Source organism: Carassius gibelio, chromosome B3 (genome assembly GCF_023724105.1).
Source record: "Carassius gibelio isolate Cgi1373 ecotype wild population from Czech Republic chromosome B3, carGib1.2-hapl.c, whole genome shotgun sequence".
In the NCBI taxonomy this organism is placed as follows: Eukaryota; Metazoa; Chordata; class Actinopteri; order Cypriniformes; family Cyprinidae; genus Carassius; species Carassius gibelio.
Window position 1 is genome coordinate 20,389,166 of NC_068398.1, and position 17,448 is coordinate 20,406,613.

Here is a 17,448-nt window from a genome sequence, read left to right on the forward strand (position 1 = left end):
ACAGGAAGTTGAGAAAGCGTGAAGACTGATTCTGGCTTTGTTCTGCTCCTCTCTGATATGTTTTACATTTGGGTTCCAATTAAAGGTATGTTGAGCTGTCAGCCATCTGGAGGGGTTGCAGTCTCATTCACGCCAAGACAAACTCTCATGGGAAGCATTTGCAGAGAATTTATTATCGAACACTGCAGAGCTGTGGCCCTCTGTGGACCCCTACACTACATCTGGTGGTGTAGGGGTCTACCCTTCAACAACATAATCAATGGCTATTAAAACTAGTGATGGGAAACCGAGGCTTTCTGAACAGTTTGAGGCTTTCATTAAATTGTGCCAAAAAAAAAAAAGGTTTGTTACTCAAAGCTTTTAACACATGCATTAGCAACATAAGGTGCTCATACTTGTTTTCTCCACCATATCAACCAATCAAAGCAGAGCAGATAATATACAGGCTGCAAAATCTCAGGTCCATACAAAGCTTTGGAAATCCGTGACACACCGCAACTGTACAATTCCAACTAATATGATATAATCTCATCCAAATTCATTTGTGTCAATGAAACTAGAACTCGTGTCATGTGTAGCCTCGACAATGAATTCAAATATTGATCAATAATATAAAATACGCAAGCATGTGATCATAGTTAATAACTGATGTAGGTAGCTGAAAAAAAAATATTTTGGGTGTGCTGTTTAACCTTTATTATGTTCTGCTTGGGGTCCCTTGAGACCCTCTATAAAAAAAAATGATTCACTTTTTGTCCGGTGTTGAGGTTACAGTCCCTTGCTCTGTACATCATCTCTTCTCAAGCATCGTTCACTTCAGATATCAGCAATATAGTAGCAGATTTTGAAGGACGTGAGTATGGTGGTTTCATCATTGCTATTCTCAGGTGAGATGCAAAAGGGGGCAACGGATGTCCATTTTCCAAAAGTTCTTTAGGGTTTTCGTGAAATGTAAACAACATGCTTTGGTTTAAATTCCTCAATGGTCTCTAACTTAATATAAAATAAGTGTGGTAAACATTGCGATAAATATAGGTATAATTCTAACCTAATATCTGTCTTTATCAAACTATGAATAGGCAGAAAACACATCAGTGGTAGAACTTCAATAATTGGTACTTTGGGTGTGTTGTAGATAATAATAATACATTTATTAGCAACAAAGTAGGTCTATATAAGCCTGGTTGTATGTTGTTGTATGTTGTACTACATATATAAAAAACAGCACACCCTGCTGATCGTGAATAACACGATATCCTCATCTTGTAGGTATCTGATCCACTTCGAGACTTTAGAGCTGTAGGTCTATATAAGCCTGGTTGTAGTAAAAATTTCCTCCGGAGCATCAATTCTTAAACGAGCCTTTTGCTCATCTCAAAAGAACCTATAGCCTACAGGTACATGTGATAATAAAATATATGTAAATATACCCAAATGCTTTGACAGACTCAGTGATCACTATGTTTGATATGTAATTGTTGTACTATCTCTCTCTCTCTCTCTCTCTCTCTCTCTCTCTCTCTATATATATATATATATATATATGCATGTTATTTTTGACAATTTATGACACGTCTTTCGAATGGAATTTAATAACAAGTCTTCTTCGTCATATTTATTTTCATATAAAAGCAACAGAACTGAGATTATATCATGTTTATCAGCAAAACAGCACACCCTGTTGATCGTGAATAACACGATATCCTCATTTGATCTTGTAGGTATCTGATCCACTTCGAGACTTCAGAGCTGTCCATCTTAACTGCACTTATTTCACTCCTCCCTAGCCACCTATACTCTGTCCTACATTTCAGCCAAGGCGATGCCAATATCTCAAGCGAGCATGGTGATAAATTACTATAGAAATGCATAATTCAGAGTCCGAGAACGTGGACATCTCAGACTAACGTCGCGTGTTGGAAAAACATTTTTTTTAAATCATTTGCATGATAAACATTTGCATGAAAAGGAGGAAAGGTGTAACTCACATAATATAAATATAACTAAATAGGCCAAGATAGTCCATCACTTTTGTAAGAAGAAATGCTATTTTGTTATTTTGAGGTCAAGGTAGTTTTTATGGTCTCCTTAGGATAAATTTGTTTTGGATAAGAGAACCGCACATCAACACACACACACACACACACACACACACACATACAAAATTAATAACTATTTCAACCTTATAATCTTACATCATAAAAAGAGTACAAATTTAAATAATATATTACTTTAAAAAAAATCACACACAACACAACTGTCCAACCTTTCTCACGTGAGTTTAAAATATTCTATCTGAGCCCCCGGCGTGAGTTTTTTTTTAGACAACCATTATTTTAGAAAATGTATTGCTTTATTGTTTCCATGGTGATGCCACATGCTTGTCATGTGACACCAGACCTGGGGCCTGTTCTTCGTACGTCGCTTATTACATCCTAGATCAAATGACACATCCAAGATGATATCATCGTGCTAATCCTGATCCGGCTAATTTGGTTCTTCGAACACACCTGTTGTGTATGATAAGTATTGCTGGATTGAGTTACCGCGTTCATGTGTTGTCTTAAAAGGGGATATGTATCGATACTCGAAACCATGATCAGCAGTGCAGCGATTGGCTGGTGGCAAGATGCCAATGTAATGACGTCATATAATTTAAAATGACACCCGATGAAAAACTTCTGGTTCTATAAAAAGTAAACGAGTACTGCTAGGTATCTTATCATCTCAAAACTTCACAAAAGCAGGGTAGATAGCCGAAAAGTTTTTTTTTAATTATTCTAATTTGCTGAGATAGTGAATTGGTGGGTTTTTGTTAAATGTGAGCCAAAATCATCACAATTAAAAGAACCAAAGACTTAAACCACTTCAGTCTGTGTGCACTGAATTTATTTAATACATGAGTTTCACAGTTTGAGTTGAATCACTGAAATAAATGAACTTTTCCTCGACATTCTAATTTATTGAGATGCACCTGTATATAGAGATATTTTCTTTTGAGCTAGCTACATTATAGTTTTGAGGATGGCTGCTAAATATGGATTGTTTTGGTCGAGAATTATAAGGAAATGAAGTAAACAGTTATTATATACAGTATATTGCTCTTGTTTCACCTTTCATTTTACTCAGTCTAGTGTGACAATGGCAGTAAATATGCAGAACTGACGACAACAGTAGGCTGTTTTAGACGCCATGAAGACTTCAGGGCCCATAAACATAGTCACTATGTTAAGTCTGTGTCATAAGAACTAGTTAGGGGGGGGGGGGGGTCCCCCTCCATCATTGGGCCATTACAATCATCCTAACTATATTAAAAAGTTGCCAGAACAGAAAACATTTGACGATAATGAGGTTTTAAAAAGGTGTTGCCTTAATCGGGAAGTTTAAGTTGTTTTCATTAAAAAGTTGGGCAAGAAGTAACAGCTGTTCTTGCGTCCAGTTTGGTTTTCAACTTCTCTCTATTCCTTAGTAAAAGTTTGTCTCAATAAAACAGTAAAACTTAGTAAAACTTTTACTAAGGAGAGAGAAGTCTTGAAGGTGAGATGAACGGAGGTTCGAGTCTCGGTGGTGGCAGGAGCTGTAGGTGGAGGGAGTGAATGAACAGCGCTCTCTTCCACCCTCAGTACCCATGGCTGAAGTTCCCTTGAGCAAGGCACTGAACCCCCAGTTGCTCCTGGGTTACTGGAGCAAATAGCTGCCCACTGCTCTGGGTGTGTGTTCACGGTGTGGGTTCACTGATGTGTGTGTGCACTTGGATGGGTTAGAGCACCAATTTCGAGTATGGGTTAACATAATTGGAAAATGTCACGACTTTCACTATAGAAATTGTGACTCATTCGGTTATTAACATTTTAAATTGAGTACTGTCTGAAATCGATGATTCACGATTAAATAAAACATGTTTCAATATTGATGCATGTGCATCGTCAGGGTTTCAATCTATGCATCAAGAAAAGGAATGAATCGCTACACCCCTAAAGTGTTAAAAAAGGGCAAGCACACTAATTGACATGTAAATGTGCTCTCAGATCTCAGACTAACAATGAGAAATCACAATAAACATTTGAAGAATCACACAGGACACATGTTGAAAATTTTGGCATGAGGTTTTAACATTTTTATTGATTTTATTGAACTTTTTCTTTTTAAATTGTATTTCATTTTTCTAATTGTTTTTTTATTTTATTTTTTCCCTATCTGTAATGGAGAAGATTTGATCAGGTAGGTTAGCATTCACGTTCAAACGTCCATACTTTTAGTAATATAACATTTTTAAGTCTCAGTGTTCACAAACTCTGTTAAATTATTACAGTTTATTAATTTTTTTTCTTTATACATTTCAAAAATATAAAAGGTAAATAATAAACATTCCATTGAAATATATTTTATACAGTTCTTGATATTTTTTTCCCCTTTTTTGTATGACAATAAAATTGTATCCAGCATCAATCTTAGTAGCATAGAACTCATCCATTTCTTTTAGGAACCTTCTCTTTCTCACTGGCCTCTCTTTCTAACTCTCTCTCTCTTTCTCTCTTTCTTAACTTAGGGGGGGTGTATGGTTAGGCTTGCGCTCAGCAGTAGACACAGCCGCTCCATTAGCTGTGATAGTGCAATGAATCCCCCCTTTAAACAAGCTACATTAAATAACTAAAGTAGAAAAGGACACGTAGTGCATATTGGGTCAAACTATACAAGAATAAATGCACAGACACATGCAGTGAAAACTGAGTTCCTGCAGGCTGTTTTTTGTCGACATCTGCTGCATCTGTTCAGCTCTGAGTCTGTGGAAGCTCTGATGAATATTCATTACAGATATATACAGATAAATATAATCTTTAAAACAATATATAAATATATAAATAAAACACAGAGTATTTCGGAATGGCTAGAGTACAGCCTTAATTTATATTTGGCATGGCTACATTTTGGAGAAATAGGGATGTGAGGGAAACCAGGAACAACATATGCTCTTTCTTCCTCTCTAATGATCTCAGAAAGAGAAGTTGCAGAGTAGAGAGCCCAGGTGAAAGAGATGATTACCTCATTCTGGCCATTCATAAATTATTCACAAGTTATGTCCTCATTGTATTCCATGCATGCAAAACAAGTCAACTTCAAACAATATGATAGAAAAACACAAGAACAAGGGATGCAAAAAAAAGCTTCTTCCTTAAAAATAGAGAAGGAGAGGGAACAGATGAGGGGGGTGGAATGCAAACAGGAAGTTGAGAAAGCGTGAAGACTGATTCTGGCTTTGTTCTGCTCCTCTCTGATATGTTTTACATTTGGGTTTCAAGTAAAGGTATGTTGAGCTGTCAGCCATCTGGAGGGGTTGCAGTCTCATTCACGCCAAGACAAACTCTCATGGGAAGCATTTGCAGAGAGAGCATCTTCAATTGATGTGGCCGGTTTGCGTACACATTCAGGGAACAGTTTCAGGCACACAGGATTTCTTATTAGGGATGAGATGAACATGTCCTCCAATTGCTAATGACGACAATGAGGAAAGAGTGGCCCTCTAGCATTATTGCTCCAAAACACCATCCAATCGGATTTATAAACGACCAGAGAGGTACACATCATCTTAACCGGTCAGCAAATGCAATCTGGAACTGAATAGCACATGTGAAACAATTCAGGTGTCCTGCAAACCCTTTGAGATGAGTGTATGCTTACATATAAACATATAGGTTAACTCTAAAAGTGCATGAGTGTCTTCGTGCACCATGAGAAGCATGCAGAAAAGACATTGCAAATAACAAAAAACAGGCCTGATGTATTAATCAAGAAGATAGTGCACCACTAAAGAAAGCGACATGGCTACTACAGCTGCACACATCGGTCGCACCTTCAAGCTACTCTGACCAGCTGCTAACATATGAAGAAAAAACTACACGGTCAGCAGATAATGCTGGCTCTTGTGGTGATGGAGCTGCATCTGTGTCATTTTCCCTCCCTGGACACACAGCACCGGTAAACAGACACCAGCCAGCTGGCCTGAGCACATGGCATGTGTGTGTGTGTGTGTGTGTGTGTTTGTGTGTGTGAGCTGCTAAGGTCTTGCTTAGGTGTTGCATAGGTAGTTACTAAACTAAGCTTACATCTGACTCTGAACGATTAGCGATGTGTTTCAAGACAGCAAATTACACTTTAAATCAACGTAAACAACACCTAAACAGACTAACCAACTTTTGTAACGTAACCAGTGCTTGGTATCTTGTTGAAGACACCAAAAGTTTTAAACAGTCAAACAGTTACTCACACGTGTAATCTACGAGTTAAAAGCGACACTGGTGGAATCATGGCCTCCTCTCACACAGGCTAATGCTAATACTGATGCTAATATCAGAAGTCTGCTGCTAAGTTAATAAGGAAGTCCATTTTGGTATGGCATGGCTGGTTTTAGTGGGTGCTCAGCATATGCAAATCTTTAAAACTTTCAAAATAAGACAAATATTAAGTGACTGTAACAAAATCTTGTTAAAACCTTGCAATGCTCTGTACCACCAGAAAATGAACTACAGAATAAATGTCAACATTTTCAACAAACTCAACACAACTTAAGAACTACAAAACCATGTTCAGGTTTCTGAATCAACACGGTCTCCTGAGCACCTTTGAGCTCATATGGTGGCGCTACTCTCACATTATGGCTTCCTGATTGAATAATAGTGCTTTGCGATGTACAGTAAGTGCTCAGGGTCTCGTGACACAGCAGTTCACACAACGCTAATATTCATTAGACTGATATTAAGTGGATGCAAACTCACTTCCGATGGATAAAGCTTTGATTTACCCGTGGAATGTGGATGAAATAAAAAGCGCAAGCATCGCAAAGCAAGCCAAAACTTTCCATCAGGATTAAACTTAAAAAGACAACTTCACCCACAGTCTTAAAATCCCCTTCCACCTTGCTTTTCAGACCCATAACCATCAAAAGAAAAGAGCCCTGTAGGTGTCGGAGGTCTCCAGAGGAGCTGTCGCGCCACTGCTGGAGGCTGCCATGACTGAGGGAGACTGTGAAGGGCAGAGCAAAGAGCCAGGAAAGTTCAAGTAAAGGGTGAAATGATGGACAAAGAGAAGGGAAGATGTGTGATTCGAAACCATTGAGGGAGCAGTCGTAGTTGAAGGAGTTCGTTCTAGATCACTCAGCTAGACTGAGTGGGGTTTGTTCCTCTTTTACCCAACAAAACTGTGTGAATCTTGCGATCTTATATATTTTTACATTATTCTTTTTTTTTATTATTCAAAAACAAAATAAAGAGCCTCTCTTTTTTTAAATATATTCTTTTTTTTTCATAATTTAGAAGCATTTAGCATAAAATGTTATTGTTTCCATTTGATTTCGGCATTTAGTGATTTCAAGCCCTCTAATTTGGGGTTCAGGGCTTGCAAAGTCATGCAGTTTAGTCATGCTGGTAAACAAAGTGAGAAAAAAAATGCATTTGTTTTTCCATTTTCTCTTTTTTTTCAGCTTTTGTTCAAAGTTCACCCAGTCCACTTAAAAACCCCTCTGTCCTTCAACAGGTAACATGCACTTGTTGTATTTTCTGTTCCCCACGTGAAGGTGAAGAAAGTGACCCCATCCACTGATCCATAGTCACCCATTTTTTACTGTGCAAACAAAGTGGTCCTGTCTACAGTTTCCTCTTGTTCCTCTCAGCATGATCTCTATCATCTTTCTCTCTGTTTTTTTTATTTTATTTTTTTATTCATGCCATGCAGTTCATCTACAGTTGAACAGAAATGCTGAGACGCAGAGAGCTGAACTAAGAGAGAGAGAGAAAAGAGAGAGGCTAATGCTCTTTTCTTCATAGTGGACAAAGTCACCTTTCTTTGAGCCCTGAGAAGGACACTCTGAACAAGATTTCCAATTGGATGAATGGGGAAACTGTACGGTATAGGAATGTGGCAGGCCGATGGCGGCACTGTCTATTTTCATTTAAAGCACGTGCAAGATCTCCAAAAGGTAAAGGAGCAGAAAAAGTTTGGCTGATAAACTGTTCGATTGAAGCGTTTGATGAAACTGACTGTCAATGTGTGTTTGAATTGCATAGCGTTGAAGGGTATGATGGGTGTTTTTTCCACACATTATGTGTATCTGAGACTGGATCGAGGGTTTTTGGTCCACTTTCAGATGCAATTATCATGGTGGATCGCCCCACAAAAATAAATCACTTCAAAATTGCATCCATTTCCATCAGATCGAGCCAGGATATACTACAGTTTGTATGACGAATCCCACCCGTTTTCCAAGGGCAGCGATCCCTGTAGGAAGAATGTGATCCACATCCTCCCAAAACGTGATATTGACAGTTTATTGCACCTACGTTGGGGGTTAAAATTAGAAATGGAGAGACTAGTGTTACAATGTTTTCTTCAAGTTGGTTTAGCGAAGCACTCCTTTCATCTCTCGTTTTCTCTCTTTCGCCGTCTCTAATCCTGCGGTGACCCTGGGGGTTGCCTCTGGACAGGTTTTGCGGTTGGGGAGCTTTATAAAAGTGGCAGTTCAGAAGCTCAGCACTGTAGGGAAGAAAAGAGAGAGGCAAAATGGAAAATGGAAGACAGAAAAATCAGTATTGCGTCACCTTAATACAAACACATAAAAAGCTAGGCTACACACTGCTAGAGGCTTTCGCAGACGCAGGTCACTTCAGACCATGCAACTTCGAGAGCCAAAGCTAAAGAAGCCAAACACTGTTTTTTTTTCTTTTTGTTTGTTTTGGAGTAATGTCCATAGAACATTATTTTCATGAAGTCTCCTAAATACAAATGTAAAAAGAAATGAAACGAACCAAAAACCCAAGTGTACTCATAGCAAAGCCCATCGTAACATGCGCTCAAAAACAAAACACACAAATGCAAGACTCTAGGAATCACACTCACAAAAACAAACGCACACGAAGCTAAATAAAAGTTCCAGTCGTTGAGGGCCCCAAAATCTTGTTCTAAACCTAGGTCAATAAAATCAACAGAATCAATTTAACAATCATTGATTTTGTCAGCCCTCTAAGATGGACCAGAACCAAGCAAAAGCTCATTGTACATCAGTTAATCCTCTTCATACGTCCAAAGACGACTCCCTATTCCCCATGAAGTGCCCTTATTTTGATATTTTACCAAACAGTGAAGCTGGCATAGGGAATAGAGAGCGAGTGCACCATTTCAGCACAGCGCCAAACATTAGACGAGCAGGAAAACAAAGTGTCACACAAAGAAAATCAAAACACTAAGCACACAGTCAAGCACATCACATGAAAACACGCAGTGTGTGGCACAGAACACCATACGCACATTCTTACACTGAGAAGCGTTCAGCTCCCTTCCTCCTCTCTTTGCTTTTTTCTTTCTTCCTCAAACTGTTCTCCATTTCACGATGCCTTTCTTCATTGGTTGACAATCCTCCCAAAACTGTTCCCCAAACACACAATCTGTGCATCTGACCCTCATGCTTTCATCTCCTGAATTTGGTTGCGTCCTGATTCCATATACAGTTTTTTCTTTTTTTTTTTTCTTTTTTACAAATCCCTCTTATTTTTCCTGTTTCTCATAATGTCATCCGGGCATTTTTGGTTGTTATTTGGAAGCAGTAAGAGTTGGGAATAAATGAAAGTGACGGATGAAATGACGAAATGAAGGGCAAGAAGGACACTGTGGAAAAGGAAGACTTGGAATGAATGCAATGTTAGGATCAAACATGATTATTTCATATTTACACAAATGCACGCATTAAGGGGGTGTTCTCATCTGCCTCTCTCTCTATTTCGAATGACATCATTTTGGAAGCACTGGTATAGACAAACAAAAAGAGATTTACCTGAGTAGTGACAGGGCAGCGTAAGTCAGAAACAGAGAGGATTTTGGATAATGTCGCAAAATCGTTTGAACTCAACCTTCTCTCCACATTCCGAATGTCTCATTTGAATCAAACGATAGTTTTTGTGCTGTTAACTCCACATGCAGGGAATTATTTACACTGTCCTCCGTGATCACATGCAGCCTCTGCTTTTACCAGGGCATTCGCTAACTAAGCTAACTAGTGGCAGGCCTGTCTCTTTCACATCGAAACCTTAGAGCTGAGATAAAGGGATTAAAGTGGAGCCATCCCATCCACTCTGTTCACACTGACTACACTTTAACAGATAGACTACACACAGCAAAACCACAAAATGCACTAGGGATGCTAAGTGCTAGCTATCTTGAATATGTGGAAACATGCATTGCTGCAGCAGGCAGACTTCTTAGCATTAGCTTCTTTCTCTTTGCTCTGATCAGTGTTCAGTGAACAAGAAATCACTCCTTCTGGACTGAGTCTGTTCAAATGAATGCCTAAAGAATCTTTTTTTTTATCTTAAATATAACAGGTAAACAATAAGGGCTAAAATCTGTATTCTAAAGTGACAAAGGTGTGCTAATGATCAACAACAGTGAATGCTACGTCATCCCCCGTGAAACCAGCAGAGGGGGGTAGAACTAAGGTTAACGCAACAGCAAAGGGGAGAAAAACAACTAATCTGCTCTTTAATAATGCAAAACTAAGATGATTAAATAAGATTAATGATGCCATGAGATGGGAATACAAACTAAAATGCACTTGTACAGGAGCTGACACTGGTTCGGGGGCTCAGGTGTTCATTCGGGAATGTATTTGTGAAGGAAGAAGTGGATTTTCTGTTCTAGTCTTAGTTCACAGTTACTGCTTCTTTTTGCATATATCTGATAAGCACTGGGCTTTCAGAATAGTTCTCTGTGAAAAGATGAAAAAGAATAAATCATAAAATGACAATCTGCAATGCTTTTGATGTCTAATAAAGAAAAGAAAACTTAAACAGGTTCATAGTTAGAGCACATTCAAAACCCCACATTCCATACAACAGTTGTAATAGTCTCTGCCACCCAATAGCACCTTAGCATGCAAAACTAAGCCCCGCCTCCCACAGCAATAAAGTCAGAAATGACTGATTGGTAACAAAACATCCATGGAATTATTTTCTTTTTTCATGCAAATCATTAATATGCATGTGCATAATAAACACATCCATATGTACACACTCATATCAACAAACATGTACATAAACCTCTGTTAAAATACATTTTCTTATCAAAACACAGACTTATAATTTCCTTATTGCTCGCAATAGAAATTCATGCATGTGGAAATTACAGTTAACCTTCAAAACTGTACATAACATAAAGTCCTGAACTATACACCCTCATAAAGAGCATTAAAAAACAAGTAAGGTAATGAAAAGAGATGAAGAGGAGGAAGAGGACATGGAGGAGACACAAGGTGAGAAATAAAACAGTGTTTTGGCTGAACTTGAATGATACCGTCATTTTAGTCTTCCTCTTTCTCTCCCTCTTAGCATACCAGGTCATTTTTCTGAATTTAAGGTTATAAATAATGCATTTTTCTTTTGTTTGTTTTACAAGGTACCTTGTTACATACATTTTTAATATACACCTATTAAAGGAATTAAAAATCTACGTTAGATTGCTTGCCTCACAGCCATGCAAAGACAAAATACAGTGAATGCATATTTACAAAATGAGCAAAATCAACTTTCTTAAGACTATAATCTGTTGGATTCAACGAAAAACGTGTGGTGTAGTTACTGTATTTTGTCTTTAAATGGCTAAATAACTTGCTAGTTCACAAAAAAAGAAAAAAAGAAAAATAAAATTGTCACTCATAACACTGATCTGAGCATCTCCCTTAAACACTTAAAGGAGACTGAACCCTCCAGTTACACAAGCACAAGTGGTGTAGCATACATCCACCAGATGGCCCTCGCTCACTGTCCTGAGGCCTTCAATGTATATGAAGCATGTACATAAAGCAGTGCAGCACACATGCAGACGACCAATGATTGGTGTTTTACTCATTAAAGCACAGTGTCACACATTAGTTTGCTGCTGGCATGCAGATGCTCCATGTAATCAACAACCTCTGTGACTTTCTTCACTCTAGCAGTGAACTTCTTTAAACAGAAAAGAAGAGAGGAGTGTAACAAGTAGTGTGGCAATAACAAAAAGACATAAAATAAAAAAAACCTAAATGCAAATAAATAAATGCTAGAATAAAATAGATATTGCTTAATCCATAAGAAAGATTACAGATGATTTGTAGTAAATTAATAAATGATTAAATATCAAGAAGCTTTGAGCTGCTATTGCAGAGATATCTTCACCAGAGGTGTGTATTGCATCCGTGCACTGAAATATGCAATATGCCCCCCCCCCATCCCAACAGTGAAATATATGGCTCATATATCTGCATTTCAGAGAGTTGATTTTGTCATCTTTTCTTTTTCTTCTTTTACTGACCGCTGTCAATCCAGCATCCATTCAATGTTCCCTCCTTTATATTGGAACGAAGGGCAGCATCCCAGAGACAGAGCAGGTAAATAAAAATGTAACAAAATAAATAAAAAGAAACAGAGAGAAAAAAAAAAGAAGGGGACCAAAGAGAAACCAAACTGATTTTCTACTGCATTCAAATTAGAGGAATAACAGTAATCAGGAAAATGATTATGAGGAGGGAGGGTTATGCCAGTGATGATGATGATGATGCTGATGATGAAAACGTCCAGCTAATTCTTGCCCTTTGTAGGGAAACTTTGAGGCTACTGTCTGGTTCACCACAAACCCGGGATATGCAGATGAGCAGTGATGTGCGCAGTTCAGCTTGATATGTCTTCATATTAACAAGGAAATACCATAATAAGGAACGGATATATTTTAAAGACAGTTCCTTCATCCACTAGTATACAAATTAAAAAGGGTCCCGAAAAAGTGCAGAAGGTTATAGGCCCTTAATAGGAATGGCTCCTTCTTCTTATTATTATTATTTCCACCATTTGTTCAGACCACTGCTCTTTTCATTTTGTGGTACTTGGTGTTGAATATGCAGAGAGTCAAAATACAAAAAACAAAATGTTAATCGTAGATCTCCATGCAACAGCATGATGTCCTGTCCTCCCAAATTGTCAACTCAAAGCCACCGGCGCGCAACTCCAAACCCCGATCCGAATCGCAATATCCAAGTGCTCAGTAAAAAAATAGCCTATTTTAAAATAATGATCAGTTCTCGGTCTCTCTGTTCGTCGTTAATAGTTGCAAATAGTAAAGTTCGCTGGATTCATCAGGGTCAGGGGTCATCATAATAAGTCGATATTGCACAAGAATGGTTTAAGCATTTTTCTTTGCCCTAAATATAGAGCATAATTATAATAACGGTGTGAATTATACATTAAAATATCAAGTGACAACAAATTTTGCTGTAGGAAATACATAACACTCATCATGTTCTATGGCCTGAATCACCAAAAACTCCTTCATCATGATGCATTCATTCTCTACCACAGGGCTTAATTATAAGTTCAAATCAGCATTCTGTGTGTTCATTTTCATATCCTCATATCAGTTAAAGAGGATTGTGATCTGAGTTATATTCTACTTGCCTAACTGACGTCTTTCCTAGCATGCACTTGAACTACTTGCATGTTGACCTATGACCTTCATCATATAAAGTGGATTTTTAAGACCTATTATGGTGTATCAAAGCTGATCTCAGCGACTAGTACTCAATGAATAAGCCTGCTGGATCACAGTGTCGTTTTTTACACAACCAGGCAGTGGATCAGGCAGTGACCAAGAGGAAAAGACAACTACTGTCATTCAACTACAACAGTACATTTCCTACAGGGTGCTCGTCGCTGTCTATGGACCAGTGAGGAGTTGTATCCTATTAATATTCAGTGCTTCTTTTTTTTATTATTATTTATCTTCGATAATAAGGCATAATCCGCTGACGTCACAGCATATAATTGTTTTTAGTTGCCTGTCTGAAGTATATGCGATGAAGTCGTTTTAGTGCTTAAAGCTCTAAATCCCTAAACAAATTCATCCCATTCCCTCTGAGGCATGACATATTAAAAGAGTGCTGGCGACCCCCACCCTGTCCAGTCAATGGAGGAGCGGAGGTGTGAGTACTTAGCATCGTTACTGTGATTATTAATACTATTGCGGTATAATGGTGTGTGGGAGTCTTTTTTCTGCTTATTTCAATGATGTTTCCTAAGATGTGCTACAGAATGGAGGGTATGGGGGATCGGCAGCGGCGCAGGGGGCCGGGGGATTTGTAGGGCTCGTAGGGTGGGTTGTTGATGGGGGTGATGGGGGTCAGGCGCAGGGGGACCCCCGTCATTCCAGAGATGTTATTGAGGCTGCGGGACTTCTCGTAGCCAGCAGCTACAAAACCCCAAAAATCCGGTCAATGGTCAGTGAATAGGTTACATACAGTAGAGGAAGATGAATGAATGGAATTATCATGCAAGCATTTTACAAACAAAAACATTAGATTCATGAAAAAAAAAGTTGCATTTTTTAAAAAGGGGAAAGGAAGGGAAGGGTAAAAAAAGGGAATTTTGAATAAGAGTGACAAAATGAAACCGATGTGAATGACAGACAGAAAGACAGACAGGGACAGACAGAGACAGAGACAGAGACAGAGACAAGGACAAAACAGGAAAATGAGAGTTATGAAATGTCATCAAGTTTTCATGTCAATATTTTGTTGTTGTTGTTGTTATGGCACAGCAGTATATATATAAAAAAAACTCCCTTTAGTCGCAGCCACATACAGTTTTCAGGGAGAGATAAGAGCAGATGTGTAAAAGAGCAGGTGGATGAAGCACCTGATGGCTGACTCAGACCAGTAGAGAGGTAAAGAGTTTAGCATCCAGGTGTTTGACCCAGTCTCAGACGAAACACTAGCGCTGGAGTCCAAGAGGAGCTCCGTCTAGTCAAAGCAGCCTCTCTCAGCACTGTGGGCCAGGTGAAGCTTGCGCATTTCAGACTAGATGTCTTTCCTTTATTAGCAGCAAATTTGTCTTCCTTTTACAAATGCGTGTGTTTCAGTAGATTAATAGGGACTTAAAACAGCTTCACCTGACCCCAAAGTGCCTGAAAGCTTTCCTTCCACATTCATTTCAGGCTACAGTTTTTCTTCTTTTCTCACCCAGTCCAGTGTTGTTTAATTTGGTTACAAATTCCCTTTACAGATCTTAGTGATATTCCTGGGCTATAATAATAATTTAGGTCAAATTTCAAATTATTTCAGGGGAGTTTAAAAAAAAAAGGTTTACATTTATTTGTGTGTTTTCATGCTTAATTCAAAAGAGAGATAATGCAGAATATGCTCACAAAAATATTTGTTGAATGTAATTTTATGACATCAAATGACCATGATCTGTCAGCTACTTAAATCCCGAACGTTTAGTAAATGTCATTCCAAACCTGCGTGAATTTCATTTTTCTGTGGAATACAATATAAGACATTTTGAAAAATGATGTCTGTGTTCTTGTCTATATGATGAAAGTCTCAGAAGACCAGTGTTTTCTGGACACCATTGACTATCACTGTATGGGCTAAAACATGTTCAAAATGCCTTCTCTTATGCTCCACAGAAGAAATAAGTAATTTAGGTGTGAAACAACGAGGAGAATAAATCATGACCGAATTTTCCAAAGTTTGGGGTGAAATACAAAACTTTTTTTTTTCAAATAGCTGTTCTTAATAATATGAATACTGGTTATGATAACAGCTAAACACAGCTTACCTTTGTATAGTCTGTTTGTTTGTTTAAGAAATTGAACTGGACTCAGATATTGCTGTTTTTTTTGAAAAAGCCAACACGAATGGATATGGAAGGAAGAGCTGGCACCTTACACAGTAGACAACCCCCTCCTGACACAGGAGAACTTCTCACACGGACACAAACACAGTGAGTTAGAAGTCTTAACAAAAACACACCAAGAGACAAAAGCTCACAAGGAAGGAAAAACACGGGGTGTTAAGAAGGTCCTACTGTCGTATAGTCGGCAGTCCTATCTCCAGTCCCTTGCGTGATGCAGTTCTGTTGGGAAGTGTGTGTGTGTGTGTGTGTGTGTGTGTGTGTGTGTGTGTGACTCAGAGGGCTGCTGGGACACTCAGGGTGCTGCACAGCCGCTTGTCATTCAAAATCTACACCAAAGCATCACCTATAAGAGCTGCAAAGAAAGGCAGTGGTACTGTAGGTAGATCTGGGTCATCATGTTCCTCTCACCAAACCACTTGTGCATGTCAGAAAGAGACTGTTTTTCATCATGGATTTGAGGAAATATACATACTTAACCAAATGATTTGTTGTTTATAATTAATAAAACATATAAGAGTACTCATCTACAGAGAGAAAAGAACTCATGTGTGTGTGAACGTCATGTTCTGGTTTTGTACCCGTGATGCACACACTGTACAGATAAGAACACACTTTCTTCCTCTTGCTGGTTTTTAAAAAGTGTCTTTACCTCCCTATTGGCATTTGCCTTTAATGGATGGAATTAATTAAGATCAATATGGCTAGCCAGTGTGTGTCCAACAGAAATAAGTACACTGACCGCTGGCACTCGCAATCTTTCTTCCTCTTTCTCTCTGAACAATTACAGTGTAATGTGACGATTAAAAAAGCATTAGTAGCCCATTCGTTATATAAATAGCTGCTTTATGACAATGCCAACTTGAAAATGATTGTGTTTTGGACACAACTATGCTTTTGGATTTCCGTTCAAAGATACGTAGAACAACAGATATAGATACATAGACTGCCAGTAAAACGGAAAAAAAAAAAAAATAGAACAAATCAAAGCAAAGCAAAAAGCAGACAAACTGAAACAGGGCAGGGGAAGAAAAATAAACTTAACTGTTATTCAATTTATTTAAGCTATATTTATAGACATATATTTAAGAATTGAGCTTTCATGGTCATGGAAGAGCAAAAGTCAAATAATGCCAACATTTAGCCATTTTCTATATTTACTAACAGTACAATGATGCCAGCTTAAACATTGACATGTCGATTAATCTCATTATCGGCCTCATAATAACACAACTCACACATGCAACACTGAAGAGGTTATGTATGTGTTGTGGACTGGTGTAATTCAAGTCTTCAGTTTGGCAGACTCTGTGCTTCTGCAATTCTTTAGCATCTGTGATAGAGATGAGGCTACATCCAGTGGGACTGTCACTTTATGTGCAGTTTCTTAGGATTTGAGTCAGAAGCAAGCTCTCTGAATGCTTGAAATGCAGAGTAATACATCGTAGCTTCACAGTTTAGTTTATGAGTCTAACAATCATGCTTACAAGCCCAAAGAGATTATCTCCGTATGGCCAGCCCTTGACCTGACATGGATGAAAGTCCCACTCTGGTAAGATTATGTACCTCATCTCAAACTTTAGTGACACTACGAGGACTGTAATTGAGTAGCCTGGGTATGGGACGGAAGGTGAGGGTTAGTGTGTGGCACAAATATTAACCAGAAACTTTGCAGCAATAAAATAAAATTTAATATACTGTGTTGAACAATTTACTAATTTAGTAAACTGCATGTTAAAGAAAGTCC

The 17,448-nt window shown here is 38.3% G+C and overlaps 1 protein-coding gene across 7 annotated transcripts in view; it reads right to left on the reverse strand.

The window, feature by feature from the left end:
- Positions 1-4,087: 4,087 nt before the first annotated feature.
- Positions 4,088-17,448, reverse strand: part of LOC127953730 (potassium voltage-gated channel subfamily C member 1-like) — a 69,858-nt gene continuing 56,497 nt past the window's right edge. For 3 of the 7 annotated variants that reach the window (XR_008153322.1, XR_008153321.1, XR_008153318.1), the window contains 2 exons: positions 9,298-10,750; positions 4,088-8,526 (listed from right to left, as the gene is read on the reverse strand). Coding sequence is in view for 1 of the 7 variants with exons in the window: in XM_052553012.1 (XP_052408972.1) it covers positions 8,513-8,526 (14 nt within the window). In the remaining 6 variants the exon portion in view is untranslated. The remainder of the gene's footprint in view (positions 8,527-9,297; positions 10,751-17,448) is intronic. The other 4 variants (XM_052553012.1, XM_052553011.1, XR_008153320.1 and 1 more) reach the window with 3 other exon arrangements.